Below are 23,889 nucleotides of genomic sequence, written 5' to 3'. Positions count from 1 at the left end.
CAAAGTTGTCAAATGTTATTCATTTTACTTTTTTTTTTTTTTTTTTTTAACCTTTCCTTCTACTTTTTCCTAATGGAATGCATCTGCTACTTGTGCATTTCTTAACGTAAGCGCCGCACAACAAGAACCTACTTGAGGTCCAACCACGCCTCCAGGTCCTGGTGGTCCGGTCTTTCCTTGGAAGCCCTGAAAGGAAAAGTATCAGCTCAATTTTATCCAAAGTCATCAGGGTAGATTGTGAGCTTCGCTGGTTAACTCGGCCTCATGCAAAGAGCAGACAAGATACGTGTTACACAAACTAATCAACCGTCCACGCAACTTTAACAGTCTGCATTTATCTGGATTGATTTTATTTTGCTTGTTTGAGAGGCAACAACGATGAAAAACTCCCGACTTCAAAACAATCATGCTAGATTGTTATCTTAGCTGGCTAACTAGATAGAAGATTGTGATGGACCAGTCAGCATTTCCAGGGATGTAGTTTAGCCAAAGGTGGATTGGGAGTTCAAGGGGGATTAAGATTAACACTAACCGTCTCTCCTCTCTGTCCTGGGTGACCTGGCAGCCCGTCTTTTCCTGGGGGGCCCTACAAGTAGGGTGCAGGACCAAATAGAGATCATCATTAAAAAAAAAATGTATATATTAATACGAACATTGTGATGGCAATTACTTACATTGGGTCCCTTTGGTCCGGGGAAGCCGACAGGTCCTTGTGGTCCTTGAGGACCCTTTAATGAGAAGAAGTGGTCGGTAAATTGAAATACAGTTTCATGATGTTTTTTTTTTTTTAATCCGTCCATCCAATTTCGATATAATAATCTATATACTGACATGTAAAAACTAACACAAGTTAAAAAAAGAAAGTATTTGGAAAAAATAGATGTTGATTTCAGTGGATTCTTTGATGGGGATAGGGATTAGGCCCGTCCGTCCATGTAAAAAAAGAGGATAGGGTCGCTAAAAAAATTTGCACATAGGTGAATCTGTGAATGCCGAAATGCTAATATGCAGGGATCTAACGTACAGTGTATTGGATCGCAGAATCAAAGCCACCCTTATCAATACAGTATATTTGTCACTTTCAGTAGTGAGGCAATCGAAGAAGAATTTCCCGCAGGCGTACTTTGTGGACAAACATATGAAGACAAAAAATAATAATAATAAAAAAAGTGAAACACGAACCCTCTCTCCGGGTGGTCCTGAAGGTCCATCATTGCCGGAGGTGCCCTGAGGGAGGACAAAAAGATAACACCCAATTTCAGCTTTCGCAGTTCAAGGTCACATTCAGACCTCACGTAATTCATACATGAATTGGCTTATCACCTTTGCTCCTGGTTTTCCTGTAGGCCCTCTGGCACCACGCCCACCGCGTGGACCCTACACACACACACACACACACACACACACATTTTGCTGTCATCGAAGGAACTAAATATTGTCCTGAAAATACGTAGGCAATGAATGCACCGTGTCCCCCAACCAATTTGATCCCACCCCCTCCAAAATCAAAACACCACTGTCATTGTTGTTTGAAGCAACATAAATCATTCATGATTCAGATGCATGAAATTGCCTACCGTCGGGCCGCGTTGGCCTCGAGGTCCGGATTTGCCAGCAACTCCCTGACAGAAACAACAAACAACACCAAAACAAGCTTCAAATTAGGGGCAAGTGCAAATAAAATTTAATGACTTTGCACAAGAGAATATGAGCATCTTGAGACAAACAAAGGGTCAAGGTGTTTGATATGAATATCACATATCCCACTGGCAATTTGTGGGGAACAAAGCTAAAAACATTGTTAAAAATAAATAATTGCAAAATACAATTCAAATGTGAAATAAAGTGGTTGATATAGAATCTATGTCATCAATGATTATTTTCAACATTGGAAGGGCTGTTAGCTGGGCTTTCCTTGAATATAAAACAAAACTGACCCTTGCGCCTTTCTCGCCATTGGATCCGGCGAAACCGGGGAAGAAAAAACATTGTTAAAAATAAATAATTGCAAAATACAATTCAAATGTGAAATAAAGTGGTTGACATAGAATCTATGTCATCAATGATTATTTTCAACATTGGAAGGGCTGTTAGCTGGGCTTTCCTTGAATATAAAACAAAACTGACCCTTGCGCCTTTCTCGCCATTGGATCCGGCGAAACCGGGGAAGCCATTGGAGCCCTGCGAGAAAAACACAAAGAGCAAATTGGAAAGCAGCACAGGTAAAATAAAAAAAATAAATAAAGTAACAATTAAAAAAAAAACAAATACAGGGTTACATTTAAATCAAAGTTAGCATGTTTTACAAATAATTGCAACATTTAAAAACACAATAAATTAAGGAATACAAGAAGTAAAAATAAAAATACAGTACACATATGAAAATTAAGACTAGATGCAAAATTAATTAATTAAAAAAACTGACTTAGGAGTAAATGTAGCCGGTTTTCCATTCTAACAAATACCTAAAAAAAACATACAGTAATTAAAAATGTAAAAAAAAAACTTGCTCATTGGAGTGCAAGAAAAATTCTCTCACAATTGGTGAAAAACTAACTGAATGAACTATATGTCTGTCAAAACTTAATTTCCAGCCAGTCAGGTTTACATTATGAAATTATGAAGTGCATGTCAGTTAAGTGGATTTTCCACATACTTTAGAACCTTGTCTTCCAGGGTATCCGGGCAAACCGGGCACTCCAAGCTTTCCCTAAACAACAGAGGAAAACACAAATCTTTAAAACAAAGTCATCTTCAATTTGGACTTCAGTCTTGGCATCTGATCGGTTGCTTTACCTTCTCTCCAGCTGGACCGATGGGACCGGAATCTCCGTTGGGTCCCGATGTGCCCTTGGGGCCCTCGGGTCCGTCTTCTCCGCGGGGTCCTGTTACACCCCCCTCACCCTGGATGTCCCCCCAAACAAACACTTCTTAATGTTTGCTTTAAATTTTAGTTTTGAGACGTCCTGCTGAAAACATTTGGAAAAAAAAAATTACCTTGTCGCCCTTGAGCCCCATATCGCCTTTGAAGCCAGGGAACCCATCTTCTCCCTATATGGAATTAAATGCATGAATATGTTGATGATACTCTATAGTTTGTAAAACAGCACATTGCAGGAACACAAGAAGAATGTATGTTTGCCGACAGTGCCCCCCAGTGGCAATTTGGATTAAAGCAGATAAACCACGTTAGAGTTCACATCTGCGTTACTCTATTGCCATCTGGTGTTATGAAAGAAAAGTGCAGCATCGTGGTTCTGAAACTAATGGGAATACAGTACTGTATACTAGAGTGAGCGGGAATTGTCACTTTCAGGAAAGAAAAGGTAAAACGTTGTGGGGAAAAATACATATAATATGAATTCAAAATCTATTAAGTCAATGGTGATGCTTAAAATGAACAATGAAATGAAGCAATATCAGAAAAAATATGAATAAAATACAGGAAAATATTCAAAATAGTTTCTACTACAGCAATAAAATCCCGCCAAAATTTAAGCAATAATAAATATCATCCCCCAAAATATCATACAAATAATAAATTTAAAAAAATCTACATTTCTGATATTCAAAATATTCTGTTTGGCAGTTTGCAAAAAACAAACACATTTCCAGTTGCGATTGTTCATGGTACAATGTATTATTATTAAAATTAGTCATAATTTAATAGAATCAAAATATTCATGTAAGAGCATATAGTTTGCAAAAATACTGCAGCACCAAAAAAAAGTACATGAGGAGAATGTAATACTTTAGATTTTTTAAAAATATTAATTTTGGTTCATTTCAACATTGCAGTTTGTAAAATAATTGGCCATTCCATCAATTTCCAGTCATTTCCAATGCAATGTCATGAAAAATCTCCAACTGCATGGAAGGTTTCCAGAAACTTGCCCGATATGTAATTTAAAAAAAACAAACATTTTCACAATGAACTGTAAAGTTGAGGTATTTCTTGGCAAAGCAGTACTGTATGTAACCGCACAGTAAATCTTGGTGCTTGCATTGGAAAGTCTCAAACGACACAAGGTGGCCAAATCCATTCAAACAATCGAATCCCCAAACTTTTCTTTGTTCAAATGTGTGGTTGGGGCCTTCCAAAAAAGTGCTTCCCATTCCTCGTGATTCGTGGTTGTCTACACAATCAATCTTTGCCAATATCAGAACTGCTTTTTTTGGAAGACATAAAATGTATGTTTACCTTTTCTCCTTTGCCACCTTTCAGGCCTCGGATTCCCTCTGCTCCCTGGATAAAACCGCAAATCAAGTTAGATCTTAACTTAGGGGATATTTGTCAGTTTTGTCCAAAGTGTGATGAGCGCTCACCTTAACGCCACGAGGTCCGGGGTAGCCGATGGATCCCATTGGTCCGGGGAAACCCTGAGGATGAGGAAAAAGTGTTATTTATTTGAGTTTATTTGATACATTTCCATTGATTTCCCAGAAGTATGTAACAAGTTACACATGTGGAAAAGACTGACAAGAATCTGAACTCAATTATACACAGTGAAAAAGTCAGGTGAAATGCTCTCATATTTAGGTCACGCAAAATGTGTTCCATACACTGTGCATCATAGGGACAAGTTGGGCAGTGGGCCACAACATCCACCAGATGGCAGCGTGATTTAAAAAAAAAAAAAGCCTGTTATTTTTAGCAGCAATAAATTCAGTGCAATTTTTTTTTTTTTTTTTTTTTTTGGTCACTGACCACTCTCTGACTGTCCCCTTTCCAGCTATGTGGGGGCTGCGGAATTCTCCGTCAACCAAACAGCCAAGAGAGCTTGACTGGATTTTTTTATCGGGTGGAAATGATTGTGCCTCATGTATTCTGCCTAGTAACAAGTGACTCGGGAAAGCATCCAAGTAATTCTGTCAATACAAGTTGCCTGCCAGCTGACTCAGGCCATTATTTTAAGAGACTGACGTTATATGTTTAAAATATTATATTTTGAGAAATCTGATGAATGAATGACAAAATACAAGCATATGTAAAAACAACAATAAAAAACATATATACATACATACATACATAGATACATACATACACACACACACACACACACACACACACAACACTTACAGCTGCTCCTTTCTCGCCTGGAGGACCCTCTTTACCAGGGTGACCCTAAAAACAAACAAACAAACAAAACACTTCCTTAGCTGAATATAATATTATTCGTTGCCATTTTGTACAGATTGAGGAGGGACTTTACTTACAGGAGGTCCATCAGCACCAGCAAGACCGGCCAAACCCTGTTTTCCTTGAGGTCCCTACATTCATGTGATAGACAGCGCGAGAAGGCAGGAAGTTAAAAATACAGGAAAACCTTAAAATTCATCTTGGTATTTGTAAAACGACCCAATCTCTAATCAGAAAAAAAACAAGGTCTTAAATGCTGCGTCACAAGCTGCAAGTTGATGCTATCATCTCCCAAGACTTCAGCGAACATCTTCAGGATGGATTCACTCTATTTTGTTTTTCTTGGACTTTTTTTGAGGCCTCAACAACAGAGTGCTGCCGAGAACAAAGAGGAAACGTGTGATGAACGATTATTAATTCGCCACAATTCCCAGCTGATCAGCCGCTAACAGCTAAAGTAGATGAAGAGTATCCTGTATGTAGACATAACACAATATCTAGAAAGAGTATTTCCACTAGGAGTGTAGGAAAGTAGTCATTGGGATTTTTCTGGGTTGCGAGGCGCCCTCACACTTTTTTATTTTCAAAACCAAGTCATAAATAAGCTGTTTGAAGTCAAATGTTAATCAAGCGCTTTGGATCATACATTGGGATGTATTTAGTGTTAAAACTATTCTTCAGAAATGTTTGGGATTCACCGCTGGTCTGCCTATAGCGATGGTTCACTTTAGTTCCTGAAAATGCAAATTTTAGAGGTTCTACTGAAGTATTGTGTGTAATTCTATGGCTTTAACCTCAAAGTTGTGTAATGTGAGGCGTGCAGAGTCAGACGAATGCAACCACTTGAGGCTTTCTTCCGCGGCAGCACATCTGCTGGAGCGCTTTTAAGTGAAAATCAACTTTTGAGGCAGGAGGGAGGGACTACTCACTTTTTCACCGGGAGGCCCGATCGGACCTTGAGGCCCAATGAGACCCTGAAAAAGAAGGCGAGAGAGAGAGAGAGACAGAGTGGGTTTTACACACAACGTGCAAAAAAAAGAGCACCTGTCAAGTCTGTTTCCCGTTTTAATTTGCTGATTTTTACCGCTTCATTGCTTCCACATTGGAAGTACTTTAGCAGTGTTTATTCAGACGCGCTCAGCCGGCCATGCAAATGGACTTTTATTATTATTTCCGCAAGTCGCTTGATTTCACTCCCGGGGCTTCTATCCGTGAAAAGAATAAGCATTTAGGAACATATTTGACATTTTATTTTCCCTCCATCGAAAAAAAGGCAAGCTCTCTTGTCCAGAAGCCACTTTGACATTCCTTCTGCTGCTGGATGAACAGATATGGAAAGAAAAAAACGGTGTAAAATATCCATGTCTTGCATTTTAGATGTGTTTCTTTCTGATGTAAAGTAAACCTTTTGTTTGAATGTGCATTTTTCATGAAAAACAATTGAATTATCGCACTCACGCATGATGTGTGAGGTCAATCTGACCCTGGGTACCTTTAATTACCCACAGGGCTTTCCTTCTCATCTCTACATCTGAAATGATGCATTCCAAGGTTGCTTTTTTTTCTCAAGAGGATTAAAAAAAATTGGATACTGACAAATGCAGGCTACGGTCATTTAGTAAATAATTTCAAATTAGAACCATCGTGTTATGTTGCGGGTCAAATTGAGTTGGTAGTCAAACATTTGTTTTTTTTAAGTTAGACGATTTCATCTTGTTTCCAACTATTTGCAGCTTGAGTTAATAAAGAGCGCTAAACTTCTGCAAAACAACAGCGAAAAAAAGTTGCCTGAGTGCTTGACAAATGACCCGTTGACAAATAAAGTCAAACACTCAAGGCTGTATGAAATGAACCGTTTTCATTACATATACTGATGTTTGATTTGACTGTTTTGCAACTGTTATAATGAATAAATACTACCGATATAATTATAGAGTTTAAAAAAAAACGTGTGAATCTATTGGTTGACATAAATTTCATGAATTCTCTCATTGAAGAATGTAATGTAAGACACTAAATATTGATTGAAATTGTTTGTGTTAGAGTTCATTAAAAAAACAACCAATATTTATTGAGCTTTTCTGACACTTTTTGGATGATTAAAAAAAGTCTCGGGTCAATGAGACCCAGGGACATTATATTGCTATTCCTCCTGAGAAGTGAACCGAAGTCAACTCCTCGTGTGAATTTTGTCGGGCTGAAAAAAACAAAGGGGGAGGAGATAAGAGTGCAAAGTGTTCGCGCAGACGTCGGATGGGTAAAACAGACGTCTGAGGAGGAGAATAAAGAAAGAAGCGAGGGGAAGAATTTCAGGCATCGGAAGCCATCATGTTGAGTTAGAAAACAGAGCACGCAGATGCACGGACGAATAGATGGATGGAGGGAGGACTTACGTGAGGACCAGGCACACCCTGCTGTCCGGGAGGACCGGGCTCTCCTTGTACACCCTAGAACATCAGAAGAAGAACCTCGTTCACATTTTTATTTGACTGTGTTGTTTGCAAAACGAGATCGGGTTGTTGCTGGGACTTGTCCTATGAGGGCCACCAGAGTGAATGCGTTCGTTGAGGAATAACCTTATTAAACGCCTTTGGGGTTAAACTTAAAAGACAATAGAGTACCGCCTTCGCTTTTCAGATGAAACACAGACAACGTGTTGAGAAAAGACACTTTGGGTGACTGCAGGCATGTTTTTATGATTGCGAAAGACTTATTTTTCCTTGCTGCAAATCAGGGTCAGATGAGCTTGCAATGTTGGAATAAACCCCAAAGACAATCCCGCCTTCACTTTTAAGACAAACTCGTAATAAACTATCGACACTTTGGACAACTGGCGCTTCCAACTTGCCGGAAACCATTTGGCGAAAGCCCTTTTATTGTTGCAAAATACTCGAAAGGCAAACCAGCAAGCTCAATGACAGTGACTCGTGACCTCAAAGAAAGACAAATAGACGTGACTTTTCTTGGATGACTTGGTGTTTAAACATCTTACATTTCACAATGAGGTGCCTAATAGGTACAGTGTGTGTTACTGTAACATCTGGGAGCGTAATACAATTTGCTTTTTGTTTCTCCCTCCTTTCTGTCTTTAAATGTGTCACAAACCACACGCAGACAGAAAAAAAACTCCCAGAGACGAAACTGCTTCACATGTTCTCAGCTTAATATAAACATGTCGCGACAACTTTGATGGAAAAGAAGGCTAACAAGGCGTCAGTGTAAGCCCTGTGCGAGGACAATGAGGCCTCATAGAGATTAAGCAAATAACACGTTGGCTTTATGAATATCTTCGTGTCAGTGACTCAGTGACCACACGTGGACTTGTTTAGGCTTCTTGACTAGTGACCCGACCCCAATGCAGCTTCCCGGTGAGACCCTCACAAAAGCGGACGTCATTCTCCTCCTCCTGACAGGTCTTTGCACTTGGTAGTTTAAAAAAAGAAAAAAGGTTTCCCAACAATTATATTACTCTGTAATATGAAAATTAACTATGACTTCTGTTATGACATATGATGATGAAGTGAACACTCTGATGGTCTTGACACAAGTAGCTCACTGCAATCCTTGGGTAAATATGACTAAAAATAAAAATCACACACACCAAGGAGAAAACAAAATATGGTCCTCACCATGTTTCCTTTGGGACCCGCTTGACCGTCAAGTCCAGGAAGGCCCTGCAGGGAAAAGGGTGTGATAGATCAGAGCATTTCTCCAGAGAGCGATGCAAGCACGATGATACACTGATGTGCGGTGTACGTACACGTTGCCCTGCAGGCCCCGCCGAACCTCTGGGGCCCAGCAAACCTCGAGGACCCTGTGTGGCGAAACAAGTACACAATTTTGAATAAGAGAGCAAAGAAGACTATGAGTCACATTGCATTGAGTAAAACTCGAAAAGAAAAAAAAAACAATTTGAGTATAATCGTATGAACTAAAAAAACAAGAGTGCATAAAACAGAAAAAAGTGATGAAAACAAAGTAACAAAAAAAGAGAAGGACATAAAAACCAAGTAAACAATAACAACGAGTAAGGAACATTTGAATACAAGAACAACAACAACAACAACAACAAAAAAGTCAAGTCAACTTTAAAAAAAAATCTAAAAGAGCAAAGGAGTGAGGAACAAAAACCCAAAAATAAAAATAAAAACAAAGTTAAAGGAGGAAAGAAAGCAAGGAAAAGCAGAACAAACTTGAATAAAAATTCCACGAAAACAATACAGAACCTGGACTAAACGAACAGACACGTAAATAAATGGTCGTTCTTGGAAACGTCATCTAAATTGAAACGCGCTGCGTTTATTGGCATCATAAAACTGTGGGAATTTGGAGCGCTCTACAACTATTGTGCTCATAAATACTGACCTCGTGTGGTCATTATGGGTATCGCCCACTACGTGAAGCCGGCTCTATTTGGAGACTTATAATCAAGTGTCTGCGCGTCCGTGTGCATGCGTGTGCGTGTGCTGTCATCACACATACAATAAATACAGTATGAGACTTTCTGCTCTCACACACATAGTTTTTGGTTTTGATGGCCAAAACGGTGTGTTTGACAGATTGATTTGCTGCCGCGAGTCAGACTTATAGCGCCACATTTTCTTTTCAGAAGCCAATAAATCCACTTACGGCCTCTCCAGCCACACCTCTCTGTCCAACCTGGCCGTCTTCCCCCTGCGGAGGCAACGAGAGGGCTTACTGGCAAGAAAACACAAAGGGGGGTGGGGGGGGGGTAACGTTGGAATTGGAGGGGACGTGCTGAATACTCACTCTTGGCCCGTCTTCTCCTGGAGGTCCTGGAGGCCCTGTCGGACCATGCTCCCCCTGGAGAAAAGAGGTATCAAAGAAAAGTTAGCGAAGCAAAGCAGGGTTGGGGTTTGCAGGCTCACAGCTGGGGCAGAGGAAGGAAAAAAGCCGATGACTCGGCAATTACCAAACGATGCAAAGACGTGACCACATTGGGTAGAATATGCTTCCCTGTATTTAGACGTCCCCTATACGTCCTTTAATTACGCCATATAGGATGGAATTGACGTCTGAAGATACTTCCTTGGTGATTTTTAAAGGACTCTTCCACGGCCGCCGCCCTGGCCTTTCTTTTTTTCTGAGAAATGGGAGCATCAACCCCACAACACCGCTTTGGAAACAACATCTGAGGTGGATCAGATGCTGTTTTTAAAAAGTGTCCTTGCGTGACACTGCGGGTCACGTTTGAAAATCGAAAATATTGAACCCTTCTCTTATGTTTCTATGCGATACAAAATGGCCACCATCGTGGACTAGAGAAATAATCGCAGCTAGAAATAATCCAGCAAAAAATAGTCATGCATGGGCACACGCGCAATGTAATACGATATATACGATAATACGATATTGATCATTCATTTGATCGATTATTAAGGCTAAACACCTCTTTTACAATTAGAAATAATCCAAGCAGGCACGTCAAATGACAAATTGATTGCTCATCTCACCAGCTATTCATGACGAACGTCATCTTGTACAATAGAAATGAACACAGCTTGAAATTATCGTAAAGTAGTTAAAGAATACAGTGATACTCACCCGATGGCCCTTCTCGCCGGGGAGACCGGGAAGGCCGTCGAAACCTCGGTCACCCTGGAAAGACGGTGATGTCACGACAGGTGTAACAACGCCTACGATGATAAATCATGAGTGTATGCGTGAATGACGGTACCTTGGTCCCGGGCTCTCCTGGCATTCCTCGTGAACCGTCAGCTCCGTTACGACCCTAGGGCAGCACAGACATATCGGAAACATGAGTCGACGCGGATGCCAGCGGAGAAGTCCTTTTGGACTTGATTGGTCTCCATTTGGATAGATTCATTTGTCCAAGCTTGACTCACTCGCTTTCCTGGCTTTCCTGGGGGACCAGTAGGACCCTGAAGACCTCTGGGGCCCTAAGAGACAAACAGATCATAAATATGACAGTGGTTCATCTTGTCTACTTCCAAAAAAAAAATACCCCAAATCAAGATATTTGCTGGTTCAAGGAAGTCAACTAGACGGACTTTTGGGAGACTTTCAAATCCATTTTGATCAAGTTTTAAATGTTGATCAAATTTCAGAATTAATAGGGCAAATCAAATGTTGTTTTTTTTAAATGTAAGATTTTTTTTGTCTACTAACCGAATTTTTAGGACTTTTTTTATGACACTTGGAATAAACGTCAGAAATTTGACGACTTCCTTCAGCCCACTTCAGACCTTTTTAGAGTACTGCAATCAAATTCAAGTCCGTGGACCTCCTGCGTACAAATGATTTTGCCTCCCGAGAATGAAATAGATTAAGTCAAGACAAGCACGTGTATCCCACTGCACGTTGCTATTTTATAGGAGTGTCTGGGAAATCAAAGAAAAATCATCTCTTCCATAGCTATCCAAAAACAACTTCTCACCTGTGGTCCGTTATCTCCACTGTCCCCTTTAAGACCGGGAGCTCCAGGACTGCCCTGTTAGAAAATACAATTTAATGAGTGAAAACATTTTGCATGCATGCAGACGCTGGACAAGAACCTAACATAATGGAATGAGGTAAATCAGTTCCTGGATCAGTCGTTGACAGTGTAAAACAGAAAGAAACGGTTCTAGGTGTGAGACGCAGTTGGACCGCGACTAAAACCAGAGATGACCGCATGACCTCAGCCGCCCATTGACCTTCACATGTATGGGTGTGTGATGATATACGTGCGGCAAGGGTGTGCTCATGATCTCATGTGCGGTGTGGGATGAACAGACAAGCATGCGGATTCACAGTGCAACGTGCTTTGAAGAGGGACTCACCACAGGACCGGACCTTCCCGCCAAGCCCGCTGGCCCTGGAGGACCTCTCATGGCCAGCTGGAGGAGGGAGACGGGGGGCAGAGGGGGAGGGGCGGACAATCAAAGAGACACGTGAAACCACTGCTCACCCACACGGCACTTGGGCGCAGAATGGCGGACTTTCTCACAGAATTGCTCTAAGTTTATGTAGCCTAAAAGGAAACCTTTGATGTATGTGAATGGATCATACTTAAATCCTTCGCGGTATACGGCTTGACAACACAGCAGATGTGGCATCAACCAAGATTTGGCCTTTGTGCAAACGTCTCCATAAGTGTGGATTTATTTCATACACAATACGTATATAATGTCCAGAAAAGGAACACGGGAGGACCTACCCCAGGCACGGTAGACGTGACGTCTGTTAATTTGAATGAAAGCGCCCCACTGAAGAAAGTTTGCGAGGAGTTGTTTAGAAAATCCTTAACTCAGTAGAGTCCATAAAAAAAAAAAAAAACAAGGAAGGCAAGGAAGGCAAACTACCAGCATGGCCAACGTGGCATCTGTAAAGCTGATTTTGGTCTGATCGTGCGCCGGGAGCCGGATGTCAAATTTTAATGGTGATTTTGTTACAAAATCAGCTGATTAGTGTCCAGAAAAGAAGATAGGGAGTCAGACCAAATCACCCACACGGCAGACACGCCATTTGCAAAGCTGTGAAGTTTATATGGGGGCACCCTGCTGAAAAAAGTTAGTAAGCATTTGAACAGAAAGGTTTGAGCGTGACTTTATTGCTTTGACTTCATATGCCATCCCCGTCACTTCCTGATCGATGTCTGGTATCCTCTGCAGTTGAGTAAATAAAGGCTCCCTGGCCACGACATGAGTCACTAGCTGGCCACTACACAACTCGTCGCCAGCATGTATCTGAAAATAATTCAAATGAGGCTAAAAATGTACAGAGTGGACCCTTTTTTTTCTGAGTGCATTTGTTCCAAAGCCAATAATGTGTGGAACATTTGTAGCCTAATGACCTAAAAATGAGCTAGTTTGCTCAGGAAAGCAATCCATGACCTACTCCGCACTCACAAGGCAATATTAATGCCGTTGTTTGGCTTCCAGGTGTGGAGAATAATTCTTTTTGAATGTGTCTGGTGCTGGGAACAAATAAGAAAAACGGAAAAACAAAGTGCTTTGACTTGAAATTGAGTTTTGGCTTGCGCTCCAATGGTGCAAATACTGTAGGATGTTTGCGCTCGACTTAATGAACTCCATGTATCGTAAGCGTTGCCCTCATACCTCTGGAGTGCAGTACCACTCAATTTTCTTTCTGCATGCCAATTCATTAGGCACGTCCAGACAATGCAAAAGACCGAATAATGCTCTTGGCTTTAGTAAATTAGGTTGAGGGTGTGGTTTTAAAGGTCATATTAAACTGTACTGGGTTTTGCTTTTTGGCCATTTTATGCAAATTAGCATAAAAAGTGACTGCTGCAAGTGCAGAAGATGCGGCATTTGTAAAGCTGTAACAACCATTGTGTTCAAAGAGAAATTGCTGCAATATTTCGCCGCAAAACCGGCGAAACATTTTAACGCTGGCTCTCCAGGGCAATTAGAGAATACACCTGCTGTCCATCAGACAAGGTGGCAACTGTAAAGCTGACATTCAGGTCGCGTGTAAGAAGATAGTGCCATGTAAAAAAGATGACCCAACCTCATCGAGGGGATGTTGACTTAAAGTAGTTGTGAAACTGCTCTCTTGTTTTAAATGTATAACTGAAGAACAGACACGTGACTTACCCTGGCCTGGGAAAGGATGGCCTGAGCCTGAGCCTCTTGTGCTGACACCACGGGTCCCTTGTGTGCTTCGCCGCCTGCTCGGAACTGTCGATCAAAACGAAAAAGGGTGACGCAATTCAGATCACAGAGCCTCTGACGACAAATTTAATGGAGTGCATGACAAAAACGGAAAATGCAGATTGGGTAGCAGCCCCACTGTGCCAGTGTGTGAAGTGGTAGAACTTACTGGAAGCATCAGAATGGTACCTGCAGGCCCTGGGACTCCGTCCGAACCTGGAATTCCAGGTCGTCCTGGAAGACCCTGTGGAGTGAAAATGAGCATCAAAATGCGAATCGCAATTTAGAGTTGCCACGATGCCTATAATACAGACTTCTGATTAGGACAAAATTAGGCAAATTCCCTAGTAGGAGTTTGTCTAAAATTTCATGCCACTTGGCAAAACTGGGGTGTGGAGATTATTATTATTAATTTTTTTAATAACTTTCCAGGGGGCGCTACTGAGTGACTTTTGCAGGACCCCTAAAATACATTAAGTACATTTTTACCAAGATACAGTACAAGTGCTAACAAAAAAATCTGTGAAATTTTTTTTTTGGGCCATGTTGAGCCCACCCAAAAGTGGAACGTTTTCAATCCAATATTTTTTTCCCTTTGATTTACAGCAGCAATAAACCGTTTCCCAATGGGGTCAATTGGAAGGGATTAGAGTGCTCTTTGGTAACAACATGATGTTTGTGGATTAAGCGGCTTTTCCCAGTGTTTTTGAAGTCAATCACCCCATCAACTCGACAGATGCTGCACCCGCCCTCTCTCCCGCCTCTCAAAATAAATAGTCAAATTAAAGTCTTTATAGGTAATGAAGCATCACGTTTTATCTCAGGGGTTGACTTCGTTGCAGACTCCTTGCAAGAAAGGACTCTGGGAAAAGGAGGACAAGTCGAGCTGTGCTGGATGTTGATTTAAGAGAGGCATTGAGGCTACTGTACATCTTAAAGAGAAACCAGATGAATTAGGCTGTCCAATATCTTGGAAAGTGACGTTAAAAGAGGCTTTACAGCGATGATAATGGTGACGCATGCAGACTAAGCGCTACGCCATGGAAAACCACATGGCTACAGGAAGGAGTCACGTCTAATCCTCCTGGGCAAGACAATTTTCCCATGAGAGGAAGTGACAGGAGGGGAGGAAGTTTAGTTTTAAAACCCAGAGGGATCACCGCGGTATAGCAGTGAGGTCACTTTCTTTTCATTCACTTTTCCACTTTCCTTGTATGATTTTCTTTGTTACAAAAAAACAACAACTTTTTTTCCTCGACTTGTCACAGGATGAAATTAATGTTGATAAGAGGGGAAAAATGCATGTGAAATGTGCTGTGGGGATTCAACTCACCCTCGCACCAGGATCTCCAGGAGGTCCTGGGGGACCCTGCAGTCCTGGGGTACCCGGGACACCCTGAAAAAAACAGATGCATACTCTGAGTTCATTATATCCCAAAGCTCACCACAGGCGGTCCATCCAGCGCCGACGGTACAACGTCCAAAAAAGACAGAAGCAAAGATGGCTTCAAAAAGACCTCAAAAGACGCCCCCCCCCCCAGTCCTCATCACACTCCACCACTGACGCTCTTTCCATAAAATCACCCCCTCCTTTATCCTTCTTTTTAGCTGTTCTCCATGTGTGCAAGGCAGACAGGAGAGAATGTGATACTCACTGCCTGGCCGGGGGATCCTTGGGGTCCTTCTATAAGCATACCCTGAAAAAAAAAATAAAAAAAGGAAAAAGAGTAGATAATACAGTAGCGTTACAAATAACACACTGCTGCTGCGGGTTTGAGGTCAAGGAGTTTACGTATTGCTACACGCAGTATTCATCGACGGTTATGTATGTGTGGTCGAGCATTTGGACTGGTTTCAATACAGATGGTACCGGGAGGAGCTACCATTTCGCTTAATATTAGGGTTATATAGCTTAGACTGTACGGAAAGAGTTACAGATATCACATATTTGCCGAAAAGTAGTCATATATAGTCATACAATCTTGACCATATGCAATCAATGTGAAACTCTGTCTACATTCATTATTTGTTCACAAATTAGCAGTCATTTGGCAGTTTAGCTTCGGAAAAGTTGATGTATTATAGTAGCAATGAGACCCAATGATAATCTTTAAATGAGTCAAATGTGAGCAATAAATGGTTGGTGAGCTGCTGGCTAGCACAAACAATCACAACTAAAATCAATGACATTAATTAATGATGTTCATTTTAAAAATGGATTTCGTCACGTGTTAGCTGTAGCAAGCTAGGTAGCTAGCAAAGCAGCTGCCTTTTAACATCAAATCACCCAAAATCTGCACTAGTAGACCTCATATGTATGATATGAAAAGACCATGTCAGATGCTATCTTGAGCTAGGTATCAACTCACAAATATCTATTTCAGTCATTGCTGCATTCAAGCTAGGAAATATCTCATCCTGAGAGTTGATGTGCTAAAAGCTAGAAGGTAGGTTAATTGTCAGTGTACACCAAATGGCTTTTTACACTGCATTTAGCAGTAAGCCATTGACCAACCTATTCATTGTGTATGTCTTGCAAAGGTGCGACAACAGATCGCATCAGGTAGATGCTGAAAATCTCGGGAGAAGTGTTGCTTTGACATCAGAAGATGCATCCAATCGGAGAGGGGCTGGCAGAGTACTTTCATAGTGCTAATAGTGAATAGACTTAGCAGCAGGAAACAAATCCATGCTACTTCCGCTAGGCCGTGAAGGAACCACTTCCAAATATGGGCAAGTTTGCACAGGAACGCTGTCGTACCTGCGCCATGTCCCACGGTGAACACAAAGACAACAAAGTGCATAAATATATTGACATAAAACTTACAGGTTCAATAACGGCAGGCTCTCCCTTCTCTCCTTTCTCTCCCAGGTAACTTTGACTTCCTCCCACCTGTGGACATGAGAAGAAGCCTTTTCTCAAACACGGCAATTCACGTTTATGTTGGGAGATGGAGCGGGGATGTGAAAATGCGTGACTGACAAGCAGCAGGAGATTGCGATAAAAGTGTGAAGAAAAACGCCACAGAGTGTTGACTACTGTTCATGAAGATTAAGGTAGCTCTCTGCTGCCTGCTCGGAAAAATAAACCTCAGGAATAATACAGCCAGTAGCTATAATTTGGACTCCTATTTAGTAAGATTCCTCACTAGACATTAAAAAAAACAAAAACAAAAAAAAAACTTCAGGGGTGGTTACCTGACACTATCCATACAATGACTTCACATGAGAGGCATTACCAAAAGCCCCAAAAGGACAGTGTCCAGCAGCTTATGAAAATCATGGAGGACTTCTGCGGTGTGCTGGGATAGTCTCCCGGAGAGCACTAATAGCACGTTGGCGATTAACCCCCGAGGTTTGTTACTTCCTGCCTTGGAGAAGCTTCATCTTACAGCCACTGCAAGAAGCAAATTTCCCCAGTGTGGGACAAATAAAGGATATCTAATCTAATCTAATCTAAGCCCTTGGTTAAACTACAGTAGACGTACTTGAGTATAATTTAGTTTGTAATATCGCTGATTGTATTGTCAACTGTGTATGATATAGTTTGCTTGATTCGTTTGCGTTTGCAAATATCCACAGGATTGCAAGGCAGGGTTAGGGTTTGAAGTCACAGTTAGGGTTTTAAACATGAAGATGAGGCAGGGTGAGGGTTAGATCTCAATCTAAAAAAATGTCAAGTCAAGTTAGAAACTCAAGTCCAGGTTCAGGTTTCAAATTAGACTTTCAAGAGATGGTAGGTGAATTATTGGTTAAGGTTTCAAGTAGGTTTGCTTTGGTTTCAAACAAGGATTTCAAGCTTGGATTTCAAACATGGGTTTGGGCCAAGTTTACAACTTCAATAAACATTTTTCAGATAGGGTTAGGGTTCTAAACAAGGGTTATGGTTTCAAATGAGACTTTCATCACAGGGTGAGGGTTTCAAATGAGGGTTTTTAAACAGGGTTAGGGTTTGAAATTAGACTTTCTAGACAGGGTTAGGGTTTCAACCTACAGTTATGGTTTGAGGACAGGGTTAGGGTTTCAAATGAAAGGTTTCCAAAAAGAGTTAAGGTTACAAACGAAAAAAAAGTTTTAAATCAGGGTTTCAAGACAGAGTCCGAATTTCAAATTAGAGTTTCAATAAAGGATACAGATTAAAAAACAAGAGTTTCAAACAGGTGTTTCGATTTCATTGCTGAGTTTTGGGACAGGCTTAGGTTGCAAACAAGGATTAGGGTTTCACTCTCGAGTTTTGATTTTAATCTTTGGTTAAGGCTTCAAAGTCGGCGCATCTGTTTCAAGCCCAGGTTTGTGTGATGGATGTGCGTGGTTGAGGTCTGAAAAGCAGGGAATCAAGACGGCGAGGCAGGATTGCACGCAAAATCGGGAATTCAAATTCAAAGGAACAAACACGCCAAGCAAACAAAGTACAGGTACGTGGAATTAAAGAAAAAAGCTAAATCAATGACGTCCAAAAACAAGATTCAAAAAACACCGTTTTTTCGCCAGGGCTAACATTTCCAACAAGAAGAGATTTTACGGAAATATATTTGAAAAGACCCCGATGTCCATGAGCTTTAAAAGCACAGGATGTGCTGTAAGGCAAACAGATGAGCGGTGGCATCAGCAGGGTGCACTGTCTAAACAGAAAAGGTCACTGGGGCTGCAGAGTTCATGTCGCAGTGACAGAGAGGTTACCATCTGCAAAATCTTCGAAGATGTCTACGCCTCAAGCTACTACCCGACACCGTCCGAAAACAACAAACACCCGCGACGTTCCCAACACGCATTCCTGATCACCGCCACATCTTAACAGCCTTCATTGTCATCACTTACGCCGCTCTCCCTGAAGTCAGTTTCGGCCGCAACGCCGGGGCCAAACTCCTCCTCGCCCATGGATTTCTTGGTGTCGGTTGGAGCGCCGTAGTCGCCGTAGTCGCCGTAGTCGTAGGGCGTCTCCTGGGTCTCCTCGCCTTCAGCCAAGTCGTACTCCCTGAATTCATAGTTGTTGGTGCCGGCGTCCACGTTGTCGTTGGTGTCCACCGGGGCGACGGTTGCCGCCGCGGGAGTGGGGTCCGCCCCGACCTGTTCCACACCGGTGATGTAGTCGTCCACATTTTCCTCTTCATATGTCTGGGATGGATCCGGAAGTGGAGGTGAGGAAGGAGAAGACATGGACATTTAGTCGGCATGTTTATGATGAGTAGACCCACAAAACAGCCCAAAGAACCCAAAATTCCACAGATGTTTTGGTTTGAAATGGCCATCGTTTGGCCGTTTTCAGGACTCCACCCAAAATGAAATTGTCCGAGGGATTTTGCGCGACTTCACCAAATTTGAGCGCGGCAACAAAGTTTGCCACCGCGCCATAAAACAGAAACTCTAATAACTGCCAACCATCAACATACTAAAGGACCAAAACTTGTTCATATACATCTAAAAGATTGTTTCCCGTTCTTTCTTAACGAGAAACAGTGCTAACAGTGCTAAGGCCATTAGCAATTCCTTTGTCATCCTCACCCAGAACAGCACGAAAATTTTATGGGCCCACAAGTTATGTGGATTTGTGATTCCTGGATCGACACCTTTTCTAGTACAGGTCGCATTTTTTTTTTTTGCATCACCGCTCCATCATTTTTTGTGGCCATCAGTTAAAACATAAAAATGTTGAATCAAAACTTTTCTCCCCCCTAGAATTTAGCTTTTTTTTTTATGGATGTGTACACCCTCATTTGTATCGGCACATTTTTTGCATCAATCCTCCGTAAGGCTTTGTGGTCATCAGTTCACTTGGAAAAAAGTTTTTTTCACGGAAACTTCAACGGCTAAGGCATTGGATTTTTTGTGCGTAAATCATATTCTATCTTCCTTGTCTGTTATCGACACAAAGTTTAACGCACCACACTCCCGTAAACTTTTGTGCTAATCAGTTACAGTGGAAAATATGTTGAATTGAAACTGTTCTAATGATCCACACCCAATGGAAATTGTTCTTCCTTGGCCCGAAATTGTTCTTCCTTGGCCCAAGCACGCCTATTTCAAAACGAACCGAAATTGGTGAAGCGGATTTTCCGCAATCTGACAAGTAGCACAAACTATTATTGCAATATTGAATTTTTACACCAACACGCATCAGGAGGACAACGTGGCTCACGGAAAACAAATGGCCATATTGTTCTCATTTAACCCCCGAATGTTCCTCATTAGGTTGTTGTTTAGGTTTGCAATGATGAAGTACAAATTAAGGCTGCCAAATTCTGGATATGTCAGAAGCATGGAAAAGGGGAGGGATGATTTGTCTGTCTGCCTACCAGTTTTCCATCGGTTATGCTTCGCTGAATGACAACGATTTCCTGCTGCGGCCGCCTTTACAACGTCGTTTCTCGCGAGGGGAAAAAAACAGTAGCATGTGCGGCTTTGATGATTTTGACCAAATAAGGCTTTTCACCACCGTCAACGATCATTAAAATTTCTGAAATGTTTTGGATAGTGGATGCTCGCATCAAGGACAGCTGAATGCGGAATGTGTACGTTCTAAGGAATGTTTACAACCTGATGAGGCTACGCTCGAATTGGCGACTTACTCGACTAAGCCATCTTAATGATTTGACTCATTCTTACACATTATATGAACATTTAAAACGTTTTAAATAAAAAATGTTTAAAAAATTACCTGGCCCGCCGTGGGAGTTTCAGGCTGACTTCCATCCACGATGCTGTAGTCGTAATCGGTGAAGTAGTCGCCATCTACAACGGTCTGAAATCAGAAGCACAAATTTACAACGAGGGCACAAAACTTTGTTTTTGTTTTTTTTTATTTTAAATAGCGAATGCTGACCAATGACAGAGTGGTCGAATTATACCCCCCAAAATAGAAATGTTTTTATTAGGTCTGTGGCATTCTTAATACTCTAATTTCAGATATCTAAATACCTTTTCTACCTTATTAGGTACCATGCAACTAGCTAAAACAACCTTTGACTGGTTTTGCTAATTATATCATTTATTTGGTTTATCTCAATGGAAACAGCATATTCTGTCAGGGACATAAAGTTTAAGTGCCTCGCATCCGAGCCACACGACTCATATTCCGTAAACAAGTACAGTGCGGCTCAGCCTCTGACTAGCGGACATTATCGCTAGCAATATGCCTTTGGCAGTACATCAAACTTGTTAACTCATTTTACAAAGCATCAAACTGTTGCTGTTGCACTTGTCTGCATCTTTTGTTCCCTAAAAGCACAAACTCTTCCCTTTGCACTTTCCTACGGTACTCTTTTGACGTTATACTGCCAGTCAAATTCTTTAAAATGAGCTATTTGACTGCATAGATACTTGATTGCTGGCCTAATTAACACCCACATAAATCCCCTAAAGATTTTAAACTGAACGTAAAAAAAAAAGAGGAAAATTGAGACAGACAAAAGATGGACAAGAACACACGCTCGGACATGCTCGTTATTCATGACAAGCGTCGGCCATGAAAACAGTGTGAGTAGCGGCGGTACCTCAGTCTTCGCTCCTTCAGTTGGGGCAGGTTCAGTGGTGAGCGCTTCTTCGGTGTAGTCATATAACTCACCATAATCATAGTTAGTGTACTGTAAAAGGGGAGGAAGAAAATGGACGGGGGAAGGGGTGCAGTCAATCAACGTCGTCATGTAAATACACCAGCACAATGTCATATTGTACAGCATTTACATGGCAAAAGAGAGCGAGGCGGAGCTATACTCGCCATGCTATTTTAGAAATAACATGTTGAAATAAATCACATCCATAGAACAGTATAAAATACATATATGGATGAATAACAATGACTCTTGTTTGCTTCCAAACAAGATATGATGCGGTCAAATGTGACGCGCGGCTACACGTAGGTCTGAACGTCAATGATCGCCAGAGGCGTTCATTAATGGGGCCTCATTAAAGTGAGCGTGCAGCCCTGACTCATCGGTGGTAAAAGGCAAAATTACAGGAGCAAATAGCAGCCACTAAATGACTTATAGCGCTAAATAAACGTGCGCCCTGAGCTCTAAAATAGCCCGCATGAATGCGGTGCAAAATAATCAGCTTCAGGCATATAATGTTGCTGTTTATTTACGGCCTCAAAGTCGAGCCACTCAGGACAAACCGCAAAGGAAATGGATACAAGTTGCTCTGATTAGCATTTTCTGTGGGGATTGGTGCAAGCCGAAGCAACCAATTCAGAAAACGTTTACACTTCAAAGGTAGACTCGAAGGCACGCCGAACAAAAAAAAAAGCTAAGGGTTGCTGTCTCACTGCGTTAGTCACATTCCCTTTTGAGGGAGATTGAGGGGAGCCGGAAATACGAATGTTTTTTTTTTTTTTTTTTTTTTTTACAGCAAAAATATTTCAAATTCAATAAAGGTTGACATAAACTTCCAAGCACCTCATCAAAGTTACACAAAGCTGAAGTAAAATGAGCTCAACTCATTGTCGCTGTCTAGAACTTGCGATTGTCTGTCAGATTACGTCTTGTAATGGATTTACAGTAAAGTATTTCATATTCAACATACGCTTTTACAAATGTCAAAGGTGGAATCAAAAGGTATGCTAAGCTAAGTTCAAATTCAACTGTACTGACAAACCAGTGATTTCTAAAAAGAGGACAAACTAATGGTGCTGCACTGTCCTGAAAGGATGCAAAATATTGATATTGTACTTTATTAACAAGAAAAAAAAACTTGATATGGAGCCAAACTAGTGTTGTCACATTGTTTTAGAAAAAAAAAAACTATGATGTTATGCTTTCCTAAAACGAAAGCGCACTATTGTATTTTCCTAAAAAGAAGACAAATGACTGCTATCTCACTTTGCTAAGCAGAAGGCAAACAATTAAGGTTGCATTTTCCTAAAAAACAACAACAATAACAACAACAAAAATAGATTGATTTACTTTTCTAAAAGGAAGAAAGGCAAAGATTATACTGACGGATACGATTAAATAATTTTTGTGTGTGTTTGTTTGAGAAGCTTTCATTTGGAGAACTAATGGCATATCTTTCAGGAACCCCATTTCCTCCCGGCATACATTTATTGACAGTTTAACAATAGTGAGGACGTCCATTAAGCCCCCAATCCAGGATATGCTTTACAGGGATTGATATTAGTCCCCTGGACAACTGTTGACATTGCGAAAGAGTGATCAAAGCCGCAATGTCGGCTCAACATCCGTCCAGAGGTCACACTTGGAGCGGAGGCCCGGCCAGACAGGCGAGACAGTCAGACAGGAGGGTTGAGGAGTTGTGGGGGTGTGGATTTACGACGGTGAAGTGCTTAGCTGGGAGCTTCACCGCAAGGCCCGGATGAAATTGGAATTGGACGCGCACTCGTGCGCACATATGGACACGCACCACTCCCGTATCACTCCAGCTTCCTCTTTCCTTTCATCCTGGGCCGCACACATGTGGCTGACAACTGCACGGTGACAGCAGGGTCAAGGCGGTTGCTCCCTGGTGGAGGTTTCATTACACATCCACGCCTTTGTAAATCTGTTTAAAAGTCTTTGATGAGGGGCACTGTGTGGAACATTGTCACCTTGATGGTGAAAAAAAAACTATTGATGATGCACTTTCATAAAAAGAAAAGGATTGACGTTGCTCTTTCCTGAAGGGATTGCAAACAATTCATTTTTCAGTTTCCTAAAAAGTCTCCGTTCACCATACAGAGTAAAGCTGTTTAAAAATCGATAATGAGAGGCACTGTACGGAACATCCACACTGTCTATTGTCAGTAACAATGAATTGATATGGAACTTTCCGAAAAAGAAGACAAACAATTGATGCTGTACTTTCTCAAAAAAGGACACAACCTATAGTGATTGCACTTTCCCAAAAAGAACAGAAAGTCTTTGTGTTGCACTGTCCTTAAAAGAAAAGTATAATGAGGTTGCACTTTCCTAAAAGGAAAACAAACAATAGATGGGGCCATTTCCTAAAACGAAGTCAAACATTTGATGTTAAACTTCCCTCAAAAAGAAAAAGTATTGATGTGGCTCTTTCTTAAAAGGAAATCAAACTATTGATGTTGCCCTTTCCTAAAAAGAAGCCAAACTATAGATATTGCACTTCCCTGACAAGAAAAGGTCTCCATCATCATCCACAGTGAGT

General features: G+C 41.3%; 1 protein-coding gene across 1 annotated transcript in view; it reads right to left on the bottom strand.

The window, feature by feature from the left end:
• Window positions 1-69: 69 nt before the first annotated feature.
• Window positions 70-23,889, bottom strand: part of LOC109507307 (collagen alpha-1(XI) chain-like) — a 40,172-nt gene continuing 16,352 nt past the window's right edge. The window contains exons 6-38 of the mRNA XM_019856637.1: window positions 21,270-21,359; window positions 20,435-20,518; window positions 18,598-18,894; window positions 16,607-16,672; window positions 15,435-15,476; window positions 15,113-15,175; window positions 13,949-14,023; window positions 13,723-13,806; window positions 11,944-12,000; window positions 11,559-11,612; window positions 11,008-11,061; window positions 10,839-10,892; window positions 10,706-10,759; window positions 9,911-9,964; window positions 9,770-9,814; window positions 8,901-8,954; window positions 8,770-8,814; window positions 7,534-7,587; window positions 6,070-6,114; window positions 5,218-5,271; window positions 5,081-5,125; window positions 4,327-4,380; window positions 4,202-4,246; window positions 2,998-3,051; window positions 2,797-2,904; window positions 2,657-2,710; window positions 2,128-2,181; window positions 1,578-1,622; window positions 1,324-1,377; window positions 1,183-1,227; window positions 675-728; window positions 533-586; window positions 70-186 (exon numbers count right to left, since the gene is read on the bottom strand). Of these exons, the coding sequence (XP_019712196.1) occupies window positions 70-186; window positions 533-586; window positions 675-728; window positions 1,183-1,227; window positions 1,324-1,377; window positions 1,578-1,622; window positions 2,128-2,181; window positions 2,657-2,710; window positions 2,797-2,904; window positions 2,998-3,051; window positions 4,202-4,246; window positions 4,327-4,380; window positions 5,081-5,125; window positions 5,218-5,271; window positions 6,070-6,114; window positions 7,534-7,587; window positions 8,770-8,814; window positions 8,901-8,954; window positions 9,770-9,814; window positions 9,911-9,964; window positions 10,706-10,759; window positions 10,839-10,892; window positions 11,008-11,061; window positions 11,559-11,612; window positions 11,944-12,000; window positions 13,723-13,806; window positions 13,949-14,023; window positions 15,113-15,175; window positions 15,435-15,476; window positions 16,607-16,672; window positions 18,598-18,894; window positions 20,435-20,518; window positions 21,270-21,359 (2,208 nt within the window). The remainder of the gene's footprint in view (window positions 187-532; window positions 587-674; window positions 729-1,182; window positions 1,228-1,323; window positions 1,378-1,577; window positions 1,623-2,127; window positions 2,182-2,656; window positions 2,711-2,796; window positions 2,905-2,997; window positions 3,052-4,201; window positions 4,247-4,326; window positions 4,381-5,080; window positions 5,126-5,217; window positions 5,272-6,069; window positions 6,115-7,533; window positions 7,588-8,769; window positions 8,815-8,900; window positions 8,955-9,769; window positions 9,815-9,910; window positions 9,965-10,705; window positions 10,760-10,838; window positions 10,893-11,007; window positions 11,062-11,558; window positions 11,613-11,943; window positions 12,001-13,722; window positions 13,807-13,948; window positions 14,024-15,112; window positions 15,176-15,434; window positions 15,477-16,606; window positions 16,673-18,597; window positions 18,895-20,434; window positions 20,519-21,269; window positions 21,360-23,889) is intronic.

The sequence above is a fragment of the Hippocampus comes genome, unplaced genomic scaffold (assembly GCF_001891065.2).
Source record: "Hippocampus comes isolate QL1 unplaced genomic scaffold, H_comes_QL1_v1.1 scaffold105, whole genome shotgun sequence".
In the NCBI taxonomy this organism is placed as follows: Eukaryota; Metazoa; Chordata; class Actinopteri; order Syngnathiformes; family Syngnathidae; genus Hippocampus; species Hippocampus comes.
This window is presented reverse-complemented; position numbering and strand designations above follow the sequence as displayed.